Source organism: Hemicordylus capensis, chromosome 3, assembly GCF_027244095.1.
Source record: "Hemicordylus capensis ecotype Gifberg chromosome 3, rHemCap1.1.pri, whole genome shotgun sequence".
Taxonomy (NCBI): Eukaryota; Metazoa; Chordata; class Lepidosauria; order Squamata; family Cordylidae; genus Hemicordylus; species Hemicordylus capensis.
The window spans coordinates 219,412,428-219,432,881 of NC_069659.1; the positions used below are offsets into that span (position 1 = coordinate 219,412,428).

A 20,454-nucleotide genomic window follows, 5' to 3' on the forward strand; every position below is an offset into this window, starting at 1 on the left:
ACCCTGGCAGTTCGCGAATTTTTTTTTTTTTTAAAATTTGAATTATTTACCTCTAGCTGCTTCGGGGGGCTTCCTAACGTCTGCCGGGTGTGTGTGTCCCCCGCGAAGGTTCCCCCTCACACCAACCACGGTAATCATGGCCCAGGGCCTCACAAAGGCCATTTGCACATGTGCGGTGGCAGGCAAAATGGCCACCACACCTACTTACGGAGGCCCGAACAGGCCAGAAAGTAGAGTAAAACGGGCCACGTTTTACCAAGACCAGCAGGGAGAGGAGGAACCTTCACAGACACAGACACACACACTCCCCATGGCCTTTAGGAAGCCCCCCAAAGAAGCTAGAGGTAAATAATGTTTTTTTTTAACATATATATATATATATATATATATATATATATATATATGAATGAATGAAACCGCCCCGGACCAAACCCAACTGGGAGGTGGGTATTGAAGGGGGGCCGGACCGAACTGGTCCGGTCAGGTTCGAGTGCACTTCACACTCTAACCAAACTGGGCCAGCTGGTTCCATGCACACCCCTAGCCTGTGCAGCCAAACACAGGGAGAGGAATCTAGGTCCTAAGCCATGCTGGGCTTTAAAAGTCATAGAAAGCATTAGCACCTTGACTCATGCTTAGAAACAGAATGGGAGCCCACATAGCTCCACACCAGCAAATATGATCCCAATATTTGAGACCATATTTGGCCCTAATTAGCAACTTATGAGCTGTATTCTAGGTCCTAAGCCATGCTGGGCTTTAAAAGTCATAGAAAGCATTAGCACCTTGACTCATGCTTAGAAACAGAATGGGATCCCACATAGCTCCACACCAGCAAATATGATCCCAACATTTGAGACCATATTTGGCCCTAATGAGCAACTTATGAGCTGTATTCTGTATTTATTTGATTTCTAAACCGCCCTTCCAAAAATGGCTCAGGGCGGTTTACACAGATAAATAATAAATAAATAAGATGGATCCCTGTCCATCAGTATGAGATGATGCCTTTCAGCATCTTCCTATATTGCTGCTGCCCAATATAGTACCAGCGGGGATTCGAACTGGCAACCTTCTGCTTGTTAGTCAAGCATTTCCCCGCTGCACCACTTAAGGAGACTTTTAACCAATTAATATGGATGCTTAGAAATACAGAATTACAGGGTGTGGCGGGGACTGATTTTCAATCAAAAACAGGAAGGGGCCACAGCTCAGTGGTAGAGCATGTGCTTTGACTGTACAAGGCCTCAGATTCAATCCCTGGCATCTCCAGATAGGACTGGGAAGGACCCCTGTCTGAAAGTTGCTCATCTCTCCACATGGGGAGCTGCTGCTGCCTGTCAGTGCAGACAGAGCTGAACTAGATAAATGGTCTGCTCGCTAGAAGGCAGCTTCATGTGTCAGTATGATTTAAATCAATCTACCCCACTCCCTGAGTGGAACAGTTACCCTTTGATTTATTAAGTGCACCCCACTCCCTGAGTGGAACAGTTACTCTTTGATTGATTAAGTGTTGTCAAGTCAGTGTCGACTCTTAGCGACCACATACAGGTGAAACTCGGAAAATTAGAATATCGTGCAAAAGTCCATTAATTTCAGTAATGCAAATTAAAAGGTGAAACTGATATATGAGACAGACGCATTACATGCAAAGCGAGATAAGTCAAGCCTTAATTTGTTATAATTGTGATGATCATGGCATACAGCTCATGAAAACCCCAAATCCACAATCTCAGAAAATTAGAATATTACATGGAACCAAGAAGACAAGGATTGAAGAATAGAACAATATTGGACCTCTGAAAAGTATAAGCATGCATATGTATTCAGTACTTGGTTTGGGCCCCTTCTGCAGCAATTACTGCCTCAATGCGGCGTGGCATGGATGCTATCAGCCTGTGGCACTGATGAGGTGTTATGGAAGACCAGGATGCTTCATTAGCGGCCTTCAGCAATTCTGCATTGTTTGGTCTCATGTCTCTCATCCTTCTCTTGGCAATGCCCCATAGATTCTCTATGGGGTCAGGTCAGGCGAGTTTGCTGGCCAATCAAGCACAGTACACTGTATACTTTTCAGAGGTCCGATATTGTTCTATTCTACAATCCTTGTCTTCTTGGTTCCATGTAATATTCTAATTTTCTAGGATTGTGGATTTGGGGTTTTCATGAGCTGTACGCCATGATCATCACAATTATAACAAATTAAGGCTTGACTTATCTCGCTTTGCATGTAATGCGTCTGTCTCATATATCAGTTTCACCTTTTAATTTGCATTACTGAAATTAATGGACTTTTGCACGATATTCTAATTTTCCGAGTTTCACCTGTAGATAGATTCTCTCCAGGATGATCTGTCTTCAACTTGGCCTTTAAGGTCTCTCAGTGGTGCTCTCATAATTGAGTCCATCCATCTTGCTGCTGGTCATCCTCTTCTTCACTTTCCTTCAACTTTTCCCAGCATTATAGACTTCTCAAGGGAGCAGGGTCTAAATTACCCCTTAGAAGACTGAATTTGACTGAAGGCTGCCAGTTGCTGATCTCCCACACAGAATTTTCTTTTCTGAACAGCAGCCCCAATTCTCTTGCTCCTATGGCAAATACGACTGCATTTTAAAAGCCACAGTGGAACAGCTTCTGAAAACCAAAATTAAAGAGGCCAGCTGCAGGTGTACAAGCTAGTGCTTAAAGAAGCTTGTCAGAACACAGCCAATGTTTATGATCCTACGAACCATGCAAGCAACTGAGAGCCACTGTTGGCTTTGGAAGGCATAAAATGCCAGCAGAAGGCATCTAAGGCCGACAGTGGGGAACATTCCAGATTCATGTCTTGCACCGTTATTGGATTGCAGCCAATGTCGAGGTTAATAGACTACCTTGATATCTCCCCCTACCACAGGCAATCTGTGTGTTCCCCTCAGTATCCAATATGAGTGGAATCCACTGACACAGCTGCCTTATATGGAGTTAGACCACTCCTGCACTTAACCCAGTATGTCTTCTCTTGACTAGCAGTGCCTCTCAAAGGTCTCAAGCAGAGGTTGCTGCCAGATCTGCTATGCAAGATTTTAAACTAAACTATGGATGCCAGTGTTTGAACTTCTGACCTTATCATGTACTTTACCACTGAGCTATGGGCACTTCCACCCAGATATTAATACATTTATTTATTTATTTAAAATTTCTTGTATATCACCTCTTCCAAAGACTCTAGGCAGTGAACAGCAATAATTGGGGGGGGGGGAATTAAAGGGCAAAAGCCTGGCAAAAAAGGTAGGTCTTAAGAAGGGCCTTAAAAGCCACAAAGGAGGGGGATGAGTGAATGGGGGGGTTTGTCCCAAAGAAGAGGGGCGGCCACAGAGAAGACCCTCCTATGAGCCCAGGCACCACACACTACATCAGGGCCCAGGACACTAAAGAGGGCCAACTGAGAAGACCTCACAGGATGGGATACAACTGGCCGAGAGAGGCAAACATGGAGATATACAGGTTCTAAGCCCATAAGGGTTTTGGAGGCGAGAACCACCACTTTAAATTGGACCCAGAAGTGAACAGGCAACCAGTGCAGTGGCCATAAAAGAGGTGTAATACTATCATATCTACAGCCGCCCATGAGCAGGTGGGCCGCTGCATTCTGGACTAGTTGAAGCTTCCAAATCTTTTTCAAAGGCAACCCAAGGTACAGTGCATAACAGTAATCCAAGCGAGAGGTAACAAAGGCATGAGTTACTGTTGCCAGGGCCTGCCAGTCGAGAAAATGACATAACTGGCAATCTAGCCGAACCTGGGCAAAGGCACCCCTGGCAAAGGCCTCCAGCTGCTGTTCAAGCAGGAGCCACAAGTCCATTAGGACACCCAGATCATGAACCATCTCTCTCAAGGGAAGCACAACCCCATCGAGAGATAAACTCACACATGGCAATTGAACAGATCGCAAATTGAACAAGAGCAACTTGGCCTTGGAGGAATGAAGCCTGAGCTTGTTTTGGCTTATCCAGATCCTGACAGCCTCTAGGCACTGAGCCAGAACACGAATGGCATCACCTCTTTGGCCAGGGGTAGAGATATAAAGCTGAGCACATTGATGAAAACTCACTCCAAACCAACAGATGACCAGGCCCAGTGGCTTCATGTAGATGTTAAAGAGAATGGAAGCAGGGAACGAGCCCTGTGGAACCCGACAAGAAAGGGGCCAGGACACAGAACACGCACCCTCAATCGACACCGACTGGAATCACCCAGTGAGATAGGACCAGAGCCACTGAAGAACAGTGCCCCCAAGGCCCAGCCCACTTAGGCATTCCAGAAGGATAGCACAGTCGATAAAGGCCATCCAACAGGGTGACCAATGCCATTTCTGTGCTATGCTGTGGCCTGAAACCCGACTGGCAAGGGTCCAGAAAATCCTTCAGGATTTTTCTGAAGTTTCCTCCAGGACTCGCATCAATTGAGCACAAACCACCGTCTCCAAAATCTTACCAAGAAAAGGAAGATTGGAGATCCGACGATAGTTATCCAGATTGTCAGGGTCGAGAGAAGGCTTCTTTAAGAGAGGGTGGACCACCGCCTCTTTCAGGGCTGATGGAGCAAACCCCTCCCAAAGAGAAGAATTAACCGTCTCCCAAAGCCAGGAAAGAACATTCCCCCTTGCAGCCTAACGAGCCAGGAGGGACAAGGGTCCAGGCTAGAGGTTGCTGTGCCCACGTTGGAGAAAATCCTGTCCACATCATCAGCCTCAACAAGCTCAAAGGTATCCCAGATAGTATCACAAGACCCCACCTCTGTTACCTCAACGGATACAGAGCCTCTATAACCTCAATGGATACCGAGCAATTGGAGTCCAACTCCAACCGAAGGCGAGCAAAAACAGGTTGCTCACCTGTAACTGATGATCTGGAAGAGATCCATTGACATCCATAAGAGTGGTTTCTGCGCCTGTGCAGAGACCACGTGGTAGCCATGCCGCAGCTTGTCGAGGTGTCTAGCCCTGCCCTCATACGTGCAGCATGCTATTTAATGGTGGCTGGACACCACGTTCCTTAGTTCTTGGATGACCACTGAGGAGGACGACCATCCAGTCCAACAGGTGAGTTCATCAATGTCGACAGCTAGAACCAAGGCAACGGCATGCACACAGGTATGCAAACAGCAGAGCACTACTGCAGAGGGGTGGCTTGGGAGGGTCTTGTGGATGTCAACGGATCTCTTTCAGTTTATCAGTTACAGGTTAGCAACCTGTTTATCTGGAGCGAGATCCATTGAGCTCCATAAGAGTGGGTGTTTAGCAAACTCCCAAAGGAGGAGGATGCAGTAATGCTATTGTAACACCCTTTTAAAAACACTTCTCCCGAAGCTCACCTCTGCAGCAGAGTGCACATCTATGGCATAGTGTTTTATGAAGGGCATCTTCGAGGCCCATGTCGCTGTCTTACAGATGTCCACGAAAGTCATTCCCAAGAAGTGTGCAGCCGAGGAAGCGTAAGCCCGAGTGGAATGGGCATTGATGGCGTCCAGTGGAGTCTTGTTCCGGAGCCTATAAGTGAGTATAATAATCTCGACCAGCCACCTTGATAGACGTTGTCTAGATATACAGGATCCTTTGGTAGCACCCTTGTAGGAAACGAAGAGTCGTGTAGAGGACCTAAAGCCTTCAGTGCATGCCAGATAAAACAAGAGCACTCTACGCATGTCTAGAGAGTGCACAGAATGCTCTAAGGCAGATGAAGGGTCTCTGAAAAAGGTTGAGAGAACAATATCCTGGTTCAGATGGAAATCAGATACTACTTTTGGTAGGAAGGAAGGATTCAAGCGCATAAGAACTTTATCTGGATAAAATATCGTGTATGGCGTATCGATTCTGAGAGCTGTAAGCTCATTTACTCACCTTGCTGTGGTGATCGCCACCAGGAAGGCTGTCTTTAGGGAGACCAGCCTTAAGGATGTTGTCGCCATTGGTTTGAAAGGTGTCTGAGTTAGTGAAGAAAGTACTAGGGACAGGCTCCAGGGTCACACTAGGGTCTTAACCAGAGGAAAGACATTAGCCAGACCCTTCAAAAAATCCTTGCTCTACAGATAAGAGAATAAGGTGCTGCCATCACACCTGGGTGTTTCGAAGAGAGGGCAGCTAGGTGGACCTTCAGGGAAATGTTGGCCAAGCCTTGCAACTTCAGCTTAGATAGATACAGAAGTACTTCCTGGAGAGATGCCCATCTAGGTAGAAATCCATGGGATTTCACGTATGCCTTGAATTTGAGCCTTTCCCCCAGGTAGTTACGCCTGGTAGAGGATTTCCGTTGATTACGTAGAATTTGGTTTAGGAGTCTATTCACCAGGTGGTCAGACGAAGTGCATCGATGTCTGGGTGGAAGACGTGCTCACTGTCCTGGGAGAGGAGGTCCAGTATTCGAGGCAGATGGTGGTACCGGTTCCTCGATAGTTTGCGTACCTGTGGAAGCCAAGGTTCCCTTGGCCACCACGGTGTCACAAGGATGCAGGTCATTGGTTCGGATAGGAGACAAGCTACCAACCTGGCGATTAGCAGCTGAGGAGGGAACATATAAGGTGTTTCCCTTGATCAGTCTAGTTGGAAAGCATCTCCTATGGACCAGAGATCGTGTCCTGCTCTGGAGCAAAAGCGAATGCTTTTCATGTTCGTGGTGGTCGCGAGCAGGTCTATCAAAGGTTGCATTCAGTGGTCAAACAGAGGAGTTACGTAGTCTGACTTGAGTCCCCATTCATGTTGCCCATCTTGGAGAAAAATGCGACTTAGGTCATCAACCAGGACATTCTCCAGGCCTTTGATATGAACTGCCACTGGAGTGACCCAGTGCCATATGCACCAGTGTCAAAGTTGGACACTGAGAGAACATAAACTGAAAGACACAGTCCCGCCCTGGCGGTTGATGTAAGCCTGAGCTGTCGTGTTGTCGAGGTGAATCTGGACAGACCTGCCCTGTACGAGAGGCAGAAGTGCTCGGGATGCTTGAAAAACAGTCAGTAATTCTAGAAAATTGATATGTAGGCAACCCTGGTGTGGGAATTTGGCAACTTTTGCAATGAATGCCCCAGTACAGAAGGGTGGCATCTGTTGTCATCCAAATGTACGGTAATAGTGCTTGGAAAGGGACCCCCTCCAGGAGATTCCTGTGCTCTGACCACCACAACAATGACCGTGGTATTTGTGATGGGAGCGCCAGGCGTTTCCACTGACTGTCCTTGACTGAGTGGAAAATTGACAGAAACTATAACTAGAGTTTCCGCATCTTCAACTGAGCGTATCGAATCACTTTGTTGCAAGAGGCCATCAGGCCTAGTAGGCATTGGATTGATTGTGCCAGCTGTTGAGGTTGCTCCTGGAAGTGATGTACTAGCTCCCTCTGGCAAGAATGCCTTTTGGCTTGTTGTGTCTAATACAGCCCCTATGTATGTGGTAAATGGAACTGGATCCAGATGGGATTTCTTCCAGTTGACCTGGATGCCTAGGTCCTGGAGGAGGGCGAACACACAGTGGATCTGCGAAAGTAACTCACTTTTGTCCTTGGACGTCAGAAACCAGTCATCTAGCTATGGGTAAATGGAAACACTGCATGTCCTCAAATGGGAGATCACCACCGCCACACACTTGGTGAAGACCCTCGGGCTGGTGGACAGTCCGAAGGGTAAGACATTGTACTGGAATTCCCCCATTTTAAGATCATGTCACCACTGCTCAGAGACAAAAACCAGGTCTAAAGTGTGGTCGCCAATATGAATTGGGCTGGAGATAAGTTGCAACAAGCCCATGGCTGCCATGGAGGACATGAAGTCCCGGGCCATCATCGAACCCTCGCCCAGGGCTGACAGGTTGAAATCCCCCAGAATATAAAACCTTGGTTTCACAACCAGCAGGCCTGCAGTAAGGTCGAGAAGCTGAGGAAGGGCTGTGGCCATAAATGCCATCATGGTGAATTTGGAATAGGTTTCTCTGGCTACATTACTAAAAAATGGCCACTAGGAAGCTTCAAAGCATAAAAGAAAGTCCTTCTTCACACAAGGCATCATTAATTTATGGAATTCGTTGCCATCAAATGTCAGGATAGCCATAGGCTCAGAGAGCTTTAAAATAGGATTAGACAGGCTTATTGAAGATAGACCTATGAAAGGGTATTAGCAATGATAGCTAAATGGAACCTTCAAGTTCAGAGGCAGAATGCCTCTGAATATCCCTTGCTGGAAGGCAAACAACAAGAAAGAGCTCTTGCTTTCGTGATCTGCTGTGGGGTTCATGGAAGCATATGAATAACCATTGATGGAAACAGGATGCTGGACTAGATGGATGCTTCATCTAATCCAGCAGGGTTCATATGATCTATTTAGGAGAGAACTTCAGGAAGTGACATTGAATGGAGAAGATCATGACTAGAACTGAAAGTGAGTAGGAGAAGGAAATGGGTAATAGTAAGGAATGTCTTCACCACCACTTTTTGGTTCTGCTTATTATATGTCCCCTAACATTCCCATCACTGAGTGTAGTCTTAAATCTGCTTTCTCACATTTTATAAACCTCACAAATTAAAACCTATATGAGATAAAGTATTTGCATCATTTCCAGTTTTTAATCAGATGATTTTAGGGGCTTAACAAATGAATTAGTGATACTCCATTAATTCAGGCCCATCCTCTAGATATTTCATTAAGGCCAGCTCCTCCTCTAGATTCATACATCCTTGAAAGTAAAACTGGCACCATACCTGTTGAAGTTAATATCTGGATAGCTTGAATATTCCGATTTCATCTTGGCATTACGACGGGGGAAAGTGCAGAAGAAGGCATTTGCTAGCAAACTGGCAGTCTGTTCCTGTGACATTGTGATGGAGTGGTTCATTTTTTGTTTCAGCAGAGGTATTGGCTAACAAAAGGGCAGAAAGGGATGGACATAATTAGTTTAGCAATTCCAAAAAGAAATAAAAACCTGCAAGAGCATAGAAGAACAAAATTACATTTACTAATTTAGAGCAGAAGTAATTTAAGGCCACTGGAGAATTCTTAAATCAGCAGTACCATTATAGTCAAGAGTTGTTTATCCAAGATGATTGGGAAGAGTCTTTTTGACAAACTACAGATTTCTAATCAATAATAACAAGAACGGCAAACAAAGCATCGCTTGCTTGAACAAAATAGCATGTCCATAGGAGGAACAGATTGAATATGAGAAATAGAGAAAGAAAAATAAAATACCAAGAGACTGCAACAGCTGTATTTTACAGTCTTACTGTCACACAGATTAAAGAAAATGGGCAATTACAGCAATCACATCTCAACAGCTGCACAACAAGACAGCATGATGCCACAAACTAACACAACTATAGAAGAGTAACTGAATAATGCATTCCTTTGATTCTTTTGAATAAATAGGAGAAAACACCCTCAAACTTCAAGAAATGCCAATGAGAATCCAAATACCACCATTATTGTATGATTACTGTACAGCCAGCTTTATAATACCTGAAGTTATTTCTCTGCCCTTATCTATAAAAAATGATGTGCCAAACACAAATAAAAATACGGGACATAAACCAAGATTGAGCTATGTTGGGTAGCTACTTGAAATTCTACTGCTAGAATCTAAAACACTGGTAATATCTGAAATGAGAATTCCACAGATATTCTCTACAGATTTATCAAATGTTCTTGTTCTACTCTTAGTTAAATAAGAACTTTTCTGTTTCATAAGAAATTGGCTATTTCCCCATCTTTCATTATGATTTTTGGAATGATGTCGTTGTGCTGGCCTCCCAGGGCTAGAGTGTACTTTCTAAACCCCTCAACACAGCTAGGTTGGCAGGTGCCATTTCTCTGTAATTATTTATGTGGCACATTTTTTTCCAGCACCCTGCTTGCGCAAATTGCTACTAGGAAGAAGCACTCAATGTTGTGCCACCCTAAGGTCACTTTATTAGCACATCAATATTATTATTATTTATTCGATTTCTATACCGCCCTTCCAAAAATGGCTCAGGGTGGTTTACACAGAGAAATAAAAAATAAGTTGGATCCCTGTCCCCAAAGGGCTCACAATCTAAAAAGAAACACAAGATAGACTCCAGCAACAGTCAAAGGAGGTACTGTGCTGGGGGTGGAGAGGGCCAGTTACTCTCCCCCTGCTAAATAAGGAGAATCACCACATTAAAAAGGTGCCTCTTTCCCAAGTTAACTGGGCAAACTCAGCAGACTACTGGGCCACTCAGCAGAATTAAAAATGGAAGGGACCACATGTTATAGCTAGCCTTGTTAACCAACCAACATCTGTGGTCATCACAATCCAGAATTGAGAGTGAGTGCCGGCTATGAGCTTTATAGGTGTTTAGTGTGAGGCCAGAGACCTTTTGTCCTTTTGCCTCAGCTACAAACTTGGAAGAAGAATGCTCATAAGATGTGGAAATGATGCTTACCATGTTGAACACATCTATGGACCTGTTAGCAGATGAAGCAGCTCACACAGCTGCATCCTCCATGCAGCTCCTTGTTGGAGGATATTAGAATCTATCTATTAAAATTCCTGATATTCTAAATACACTATGTAAAACATCAGCAGGCATCTTCTGCCTTGAATGTTTGAAATAGGGGCAGAGTTAGTTAGTTTATTTATTTATTTATTTATTTATTTAAGGGGTTTAATATACCTCCCAATCCACAGACTCAGGGCACATCTGAGATTAAAAATTTTAGAACACACCTTAAAGGGCAAATGCCTGATGAAAAAGAAACATCTTCAATAAGGGTTTAAAGGTTGAAAGGGAGGAGACAGACCGAATCGGGGGGGGGGGGAGCTCCAGAGTAAAGTAGCAGCTACAGAAAAAGCCCTTCCACGAGCCCTAGTACCATGGACCTCTCTAGGACCTGGAACCAAAAGAAGGGCAACCTGAGAAGATCTCACAGGATGCGACAGGACTAGCCGGGAGAGATGGTCCTGAACATAAACAGGTGCTAAGCCCTGAAGGGTTTTTAAGGTAAGAACCAGCATTTTGAATTGGACCTGGAAGCAAATAGGCAACCAGTGCAGTTACCACAAGAGAGGTGTAAGACCATCATATCTTCTAGCACCCATAAGCAGGCAGGCCACTGCATTCTGGACCAACTGAAACTTCCGGGTCATCGTCAAAGGCAACTCCACGTAGAGCACATTACAGCCAGCGTGGTGTAGTGGCTAGAGTGCTGGAGTAGGACTAGGGAGACCTGAGTTCAAATCCCCATTCAGCCATGATACTTGCTGGGTGACTCTGGGCCAGTCACGTCTCTCTCAGCCTAACCTACTTCACAGGGTTATTGTGAGGAGAAACCTAAGTATGTAGTACACCACTCTGGGCTCCTTGGAGGAAGAGCGGGATATAAAATGTAAATAATAATCCAAATGAGAGATGATGCAGGCATGAGCTACCATTGTCAGGGCCTGCAGGTCAAGATAGGGCCGCAACTGGCGGACCAGCCAAAGTTGGGCAAAGGCACCTTTGGCCACAGCCTCCACCTGCTGCTTGAGCAGGAGCCATGAGACCAAGAGGACCCCCAAGTCACAGACCACCTCCTTCAGGGGCAGCACAACCCTGTCCAGAGAGGGACTCAGTCTCAGTAATTGGCCGGGTCATGAAGTAAGCAAAAGCAACTCAGTCTTGGTAGGATTGAGTCTGAGCTTGTTTTGGCCCATCCAGACCCTGACAGCCCACAGACACTGGGCAAACACAGAAACACAGAGTGGCCTGGGGTGGCAATATACAACTGAGTATCATTGGCATATTGATGTAATCTCACCCTAAACTGACGTATGAGCTGCCCTAGCAGTTTCATGTAGATGTTCAAAAGAATGGGTGTGAGAACTGAGCCCTGAAGGACCCCACAAACATGTGGTCACAGGAACAGAACCACTGCAAAACCGTGCCCCCAATACCCAACCCGCGCAGGTGCTCCAGAAGGATACCATGGTTGATGCTATCGAAAGCCATTGAGAGATCTAAAAGGATCAAGAGAGAGATGCTACCCTCATCAAGCTCACGATACAAGCCATCAACCAGAGTCACCAGTGCCGTTTCCATGCTATGCCGTGGCCTGAAACCCAAATAACAAGGATCTAGAAAATCAACTTCATCCAGAACTCTCTCAAGCTAGGTACATATAACCTTCTCCAAAACCTTTGCAAGAAAAGGGAGGTTGGAGATTGGTCTATAGTTATCAAGGACCTCGGGGTTGAGACAAGTCTTCTTCAAAAGAGGGCGCACCACAGCCCTTTTTAAGGCTGCTCGCACAAACCCCTCACAAAGAGAAGAATTCACCAACTCCCAAAGCCAGGTTCTTACATTTCCGCCAGCTACTCTAGGAGGGGCAAGGGTCCAGGCTACAGGTCACAGCACCCATACCAGCGAGAATCCTGTCCATGTCCTCGGCCTCAACAACCTCAAAAGAGTTGTTAAGTGCATGTAAAATAAACACATGTTGGTATAGAATGTTAGTACAGTAAGCTACCTAATGGCACAGTGGAGAAGTAACTTGCCTAGGGAGCAAGAGGTTACTGGTTCAAATCCCCGCTGGTATGTTTCCTAGACTATGGGAAACACCTGTATCGGGCAGCAGCAATATAGCAAGATGCTGAAAGGTATCATCTCATACTGTGTGGGAGACGGCAATGGTAAACCCCTCCTGTATTCTACCAAAGAATACCACATGGCTCTGTGGTCACCAGGAGTTGACACCAACTCGGCGGCATAACTTTACCTTACAGTCTAGAGTGCATCAGGGCAGAAGACATTAAGCAAAGCAAGTGACAGCAATGTTGAAGCTCAAGGTGATAATTTTGAGATTTTCAATACAACTGCTATCTAATATCTTGGCAATCATATTTCCATTACTCTCCATTATACTTCCCTTTAAATTTTATTAATTTATTAGCAAACTTCTAGTTCAACAGACAGTAACCAAAGCAGAATCATTCAAAAATATATACATCTCATCATCTAACCAGAATGCCTTCATGACAGAAAATCAACAAATCTGTATCCTTATAAAATCACAATGGTCATCATCCTAACTAACAAACTGCCCATGCTCTATGATATGTGTCAGTGGTGCACACAAGTTCTTAACTAAACACAGTACTCGCGCTCACAAATGCAGAGGACATCCTCTGTGTAACCTGAAAGCTTGTCCCTGGGGTCTTCATAGTCCTCAAGGACATGTTTTTTGGTGATACAGAGGGCTTCTGAGGGAAGGGGAGGTCACCATAATCTCACCCACCCCACACAAGCACCAGGGCTGCACTAGATTGATTGAATGCATCCGCTGCATCAGTGTATCTCATGAAGTGCTAGTACTTTATTACTCAGGATGTTGGCCAATTAAATTTGTGCTGCAAAATTTAGTAGTGGAAACAAAGCTAAAAAACATGTCAGGGTTTTAATTATTATGAAAGGGGAAATGTGTTTTAAAGAGCAGTCTTACAAAAGTTTTCAACATTTTCTTCCTACACACTTTTTGTTGTTTAAAGCCAAGCGTAAGTCACAGGAACACAGGAAGCTGCCTTATACAGAGTCAGACCAGTATTGTCTAACAGACTGCAGCAGCATCTCTAAGGTTGCACGAAGGAGTCTTCCTCAGCTCTATCTTGGAGATGCCAGGGAGGGAACTTGGGACCTCAGATGCTCTCCCCAGAGCGGCCCATCCCCTAAGGGGAATATCTTACAGTGTTCACATATAGTTTCCCATTCATATGGGAAGCAGACCCTGGGCAGACCCTGCTTAGCAAAGGGGACAATTAATGTTTGCTACCTCAAGACCAGCTCTCCTCCATTCGCCAGACATCCATTCACTGTGAAACATACATGAGAAGAAACCTTTCCACTGTTGGGTAATATGTTTGCATTTATTTGTTTATCAATCATATTTTATGCCACCTGATATGTACATCTCTAGGCAGTGTACAAAATTTAAAATATGTAAAAGTCAACACAGATTAAAATACATGACACAATAAAAAATAGCCTAAAACAGTTATTAAAACAAATTACTAACATTAAAATTAATTCAAATTAAAAGCCTGTGAGAACAGGAGAGTCTTGAGGGTCTTCCTGAAAACAAGCAGAGAAGGAGATGCTCTTATTTCAGCAGGGAGCATATTCCAAAGCCCTGGGGCAGCCACAGAGAAAGCCCAGTCCTGAGTTGCCACCAAATGAGCTGGTGGCAACCGTAACCAGACCTCTCCAGAAGATTGTAACAGGTGGCAGGATTTATGTCAAGGGAGGCACTCTCTTAAATAGCCTGGACCCAGGCTATTAAGGGCTTATAGGTAATAACCAGCACTTTCTATTTCACCTGGAAACATATCGGCAGCCAGTGCAGTTCATTTAAAACCAGTCTTATATGGTCCCTGTGTGTTGCCCCAGAGACCAGTCTAGCTGCTGCATTCTGTACCAACTGTAGTTTCCGGACTGCGTATAAAGGCAGCCCCACGTAGAGTGCATTACAGTAGTCGAGTCTGGAGGTTACCAGCATATGTACCACTGTTTCAAAGTCATTTACCTCTTGAAATGGACATAGCTGACAAAAGGTAGCTGACAAAATGGCCAAAGCTGATAAAAAGCGCTCCTGGCCATCGCCTCAACCTGAGAAACCAGGGAGAGCTTTGAGCCCAGGAGCACTCTCAAGCTACATATCTGATCTTTCAGGGCGAGTGTAACCCCAACCAGAACAGGCAGATCTAAACCATCTCTCAGGTCTTGGCCCCCCACCACAATCAGTACCTCCATCTGTATAAGGTACATGCAATGAAGGTCAGTATTCCAGCTTTCCCATTTGAGCAATCTGATGGCAATTGGACTAAGTCAGACCATTGTTCCCTCTACCTCAATGTTGACTACACTGACTAGCAGTAGCTCTCCAAGGTTCATGTTTCTCCCTGCCCTACTTGAGATGCTAGGGAGTGAACCTGGATCTTCTACATGCAAGTAGATGCACTTCCACTAAGCTATGGCCCCATCCCCTAAGGGGACTAGCTTACTCCAGAGAGCACTCACAGGTAGTCACCCATCTAAATGCAAACCAAGGCAGATTCTGATTAGCAAAGATGACAATTCATGCTCACTACCACAAGACCAGACTAGTCTTTGTATACGTTCCCCTGAAGATGAGGTTTTCACCTCAAAATGTACTGGGAGCTTTTGGGAATAAACCATTTGATCATTACTTTCGGAAATCACAATTTCTTCTTTCAAAACTCTGCAGCATCCAACAATTTATTTGTGATATAAGTATAAGACACTCCTGAAATACAAAACAATGCTGGCTCCCTGCAAGCTACAGTGGAGTCAACCTCAGAGGTGCATGCTCCTTCCTACTCTTCTCGCAGAAACAATCCCTCCCATTTCTTTTTCTTAAAAGTACTAACCATGTTTTCACCTTACCTGTACATATACAAAAGCTCAAACTATAGCTCCCTCATCACCTAGAGATTAAAACTATGACCCGAAGTGGATTTTTAAACCATGATTATGATTTTAAGTTACTTGTAACTTAAGAAAATCTGGTTTATGTCAGTACACACGAAAGCAAAATCATGACTAATACTGTAAATGAACGGTGCAGGGGTGGGAAGAAAGTGATCCAGTGGGGGAAGTGAGAGAATACATGTTCCTTAGGCTGGATCCCAATTTGCAAACCATGATTTGCATTTGGATCCCAATTTGCAAACCACAGGGATATTTACTCAAAGAAAGAAAATTTGTTCTAAAGAGATGTTTTATCAACGTGCCTTGGTTTTGAAAAGCTAAATTATTTTACCACAAATCAAGATTTTTTTAAAAACAAACAAACCTTAAAAGGGGTTTTAACAAAACTCTATATCAAGTTTGTCTATATGACACAAACTGTATTCCAGTTACACAAATATGCAGTCCTCCTGAATTGTATTGAGGATAATACAAAAACAACCACAACCACAATGCTAGTCTCTGAACCATTATTTGGGGTTAGCTGCAGCTGACCTGTAAAACATACTAGGGGGAAAACTAATACCACTAGTGTATTTTGCAGGTCAGCTGCAACTAAGCCCAAATAATAGTTCAGAGACAAGCTTTTTGGTTTTTTTGTATTATCCGCAATACAATTCAGGAGGACTTAAATAAATAAATCCCTTAAATATGCACCATTCTTCATGGCACTCAGGCTGTGTTGTGAATGTGATTATGTTTAAAGATTTTATAGCTGTCAAAAAGACCTTCTAAAAAGCTGAATGGTTAAAAAAAGCCTTAAAATATTCTATTTAAGTTCCTTCTGCCCCCTCCCCCTCTTGCAATATCGTTGTCAGCAGAAAATATGTATAACTGTGTTATATTCTGACACAAAAATCTTATTATGGGGGGGGCGGGGGAACCACTTACATACTAAACATCAGGCAGCTATGATTAAAGACTTACACCTCATTTGTATGGACTATCCTATTGACTTCAATGGTATATAATATGTTCACATGATCAAAACACATTGTAAAGTTTTTACTTGCTCATGAAAAGCCATTCTGTGGGCAATCACCACCACGTTACACTTCAATCCTACACAAAGTGATAGATCAAGAGGTTTAACACAAAACTGAGAAAAGCCATAAAACCACATAGCAATCTTAACAAACAGCTTATAGAAAAATCAAACTGTCTTTCCGTGCATTAGAAAAACTTGAACAAAAAGAAATCAGCTGAAAATTTAACACTTCCTGACTATTCCAGAACATCCTTTCTGTGCATGCAAGATTTTGATGTATAGCTCAAATCAAGGTTCAGAAATGGGACAGGGAGTTTTGGATATCCTTTCATATTGTTATAGATGCATGTTGTCGCCACTATTCCCTAGGCTGGAGTTCAATAAGGCGAAAGCCACATAGCAGGGCCTTGACATTTGACCGCAAACATTTGTTATGGTTTACAGTAAATTAATCTGCTCCAAAGAACACACTGAAGCTGTTTCTACTAACCTGGGTGCAGATGCTAGGCAGACAGAGTGCAAGCTTCACCATATCAGGCAAAATGGACTGGAACAGATGCTGAGCCTCTGCATCTTCAAGCACCTGGAGTGGAACAAGAAATGGCACTTGAGTTAAGTGTCAACCAAATCTGGTTAACCATATTCCTAGTTGTGGAGGAGTTGGCTTTTCCAAGGCAACATTATCTCTTTGGACAAGATATTTTAAAGTAGTCAGATTCAGATGCCCTGATTGTTTAGCCTATGAACTAGATTAGGATCTAGCAACTTGTTTGATGCTGTCAAATCTGAAATGTCATTGCATTTAAAATATTGCGCTATGCCACACCCAAAGGCTAGAAGTATTCTAAAACAAAAAATGGGATGCATAGATTACTCAGAAGAGCTCCTATGCCACACAAAGCACTTTAAAGGACCACATCTGGAATTCAACTTTCCCATCCCCGTGTAAATCACACACTGGATTTACATATTATGCAAAGTAAGTGTGGAAATTAATATTTCAGGCCAGGATATTAATCTAACCATAAGCTTTCAAAATACTTCTATAAAAGCTAATTTCCAACATTACATTTCATTTTTCCCAATCTAGCATGAACAAGAACAGAGCCCAGTACAAGCTCTACAGCAGACAGCAACAGACAACAGGTTTATCTACCACTCCAATAGTGTCCCTTTACTTTCATATGTGAATGGTTGCATTCATTATTATGAAGAAACACAAAGAACTGCAGTTGAGGCCATTGTGACAGTGTAGAAAAACTTACTCTTGAATGCATACACTAGGGCCCAGTCCCTAACGACCGATTTTTAATCGTGCTCACTGCTCTACATAAAGGTCAGGCCTTTAACAAATTTGTAAATTAAAAAGTCAGTTCTCAGATTTTAGATTTTACTTTGCCTGTGCCAATTACCCTTCCATCCCTCCAAAACACTCCTTCCCTACATCTTATTATTTATGTTCTTCATAACCCACTGTGATAATTTTTGTTGAAAAGCAGTATATAAATATTCATAGTCATAACCATTCATAGTCATACAGTTGAACTTGACTGGTCTGAAGTCCTTAATAATTATTATTTATCAAGTGTCTAAAGCAAGCAAGCAAGCAAGCAAAGCACAGAACTGTACACACAGAAAAAGTGGGGGAGGCCTGCTACTTGACCTCCAATCTAGTTAGGCAGCATACATAAAAGGAAATTAAAAGTAAAACAGAAAAAGGAAGAAATGGAATACAAAATGGGAAACCTAATATAGGAAGACTACTTGTAAAGCAAATTGTAAAACAATTAGATTGATATTTAATTTATGAACAGTCCATGCACAAAGCAGTAATAAAGGTAGAGGTAAATAAAGTGTGCCGTCAAGTCCATTTTTAATCCTGGCGCCCACAGAGTCCTGTGGTTTTCTTTGGTAGAATACAGGAGAGGTTTACCATTGCCTCCTCCTGCACAGTATGAGATGATGCCTTTCAGCATCTTCCTATACCGCTGCTGCCCAATACAATACCAGTGGGGATTCGAACCGGCAACCTTCTGCTTGATAGTCAAGCATTTCCCCGCTGCACCACTTAAGGTGGGGTAATAGTTCTACCTAAATACCAAATAGGTATATTCAAAAATTCTACTCAGGAAGATCAATGAACTATCTATCTGGTGGTATTTAACAGAGTCATGTGGCACCTTAAAGACCAAAAAAATGATTTCACCATAGGCTTTCATAATCTATAAAGGTAAAATTGTGCCGAGTTGGTGTCGACTCCACAGAGCAACCACAGAGCCATGTGATTTTCTTTGGTAGAATATGGGGGGCGGGGGGAGGTGCCATTGCCATCTCCCACACAGTATGAGATGATGCTTATTAGCATCTTGCTATATTGCTGCTGCCCGATATAGGTGTTTCCCATAGTCTGTACCGTAGGCTATTTCATCAGATGCATAAAGTGTTCTCCCAGGTTGGGAAATATATAAATCAAATGACTGGTTCTGACATTCAGTCTTTTAAAAACACAGTTATCACAGCTGGTAACCATACAAGACTGAAAAGGAATAGTATGAAATGTAAATTTCACCAAGAAGACAGAAAAAATCACTTGCTTTTTGGCAAAATAGCATCCAAAGTCATATTGCACTAAATGGACAGTGAAGAAAATGTTTTAAATATTTGAAGCAACTGTAAGATAAGGGAAAGGCACAAAAGAAATCATAATGGCAAGAAATATAATTATATGAAAACCAGACTCAAAAAAATCAAATAAATTCAGGAGCTTAAACAACATGTAAGAGAATGCCAAAATTCCCTCATCACCCACAACTATTAGAGTAATTGTCTTTGTCAGCTGAAATGTCACTGAGAGTCAATAAGATGCCAGGCACAAGAAAGCTAGTGAAGCCCTTGAAGGCAACAGGTGCAGTGAGTGCACTCAACCAACGCTGACAAATGTTGATTTCAACTTATCGCACAAGGACCTGAGCATTCCCCAGCATCCACATGAATCTTTTTCTGGGATGAAGACTTGCACATTTTGTAGAACAGTTCTTACAATATTCTAATAAGTCTTCTGTTTTACTACATGTGACCTAAATATGCCCACCACAATCCTGCAGCATTCAGATGGAAATAAGTGTTTCTTGTTACATTAACTGCTTAAAAGTAAGGGTGTCTGGGTAGTGAAATAACTTTTAAGCAGTCAGTAATCCTCAGCTACAGCTCATATTCTGCCACACTGTGCACATCTCCAAGTAGTAACACATAAGGATGTTATAAAGGTTGAATTTGGATTTCAAAATGCAATATAAAACAAACACATATAAATTTAATTCAAAGGAAGACATTTAACCTTAAGTGTCTAGAAGACTGTCAGCTTCTGATAGTTCCTCTCCTTTGGGTAGCACCTCCTGTCTTTTAAAACTGACACATGAATAGTGGCTGCCGTGCTTTGTTGACTGCCACAAGCTCTATAGTCTAACTTATCTTGTGACAGATTATGGCACTGGACTTCGTCTAGCTGTCAACACTTCAACCTTTCCCTTATGCAGCTCTGGAAGCAAATGCAATAGGCACATAGGAGACCTCCTCCTTGAAACAGAACAGAATGGTCTGAAACCAAACCATTTCAAAGCTTGGGTTTGGAAAATGAGAAAAACACCACACCTGCTCTGTTTACGCAACACTTGTTTCCTAAAAACAGTAATTTCAGCTTCATCCTACCACTGCCAGACTTGAAGGAAAAATTTATTTATTTAACATATTTAAATAAATAATAAATTATATATTATATTTCATAGTATATATTATGTTACATATAATAGCATTCCTTCGCTTATTCATGGCAAACAAGCAATCTCTTGGTCATGAAAATAAATTTTGTTAGTAAACCCCAAAAGCATAAAGATAAGCACATGTGTAAGTATTTTAGGGATCGGTTGCCAGATCTTGCAGTGCCTACCAATGATTTTAAGAAA

The 20,454-nt window shown here is 43.1% G+C and overlaps 1 protein-coding gene across 2 annotated transcripts in view; it reads right to left on the reverse strand.

The window, feature by feature from the left end:
- Positions 1–20,454, reverse strand: part of PARG (poly(ADP-ribose) glycohydrolase) — a 137,222-nt gene that overhangs the window by 64,712 nt on the left and 52,056 nt on the right. For both annotated transcript variants that reach the window (XM_053310873.1, XM_053310872.1), the window contains 2 exons: positions 16,983–17,075; positions 8,728–8,885 (listed from right to left, as the gene is read on the reverse strand). In XM_053310873.1, the coding sequence (XP_053166848.1) occupies positions 8,728–8,885; positions 16,983–17,075 (251 nt within the window). The remainder of the gene's footprint in view (positions 1–8,727; positions 8,886–16,982; positions 17,076–20,454) is intronic.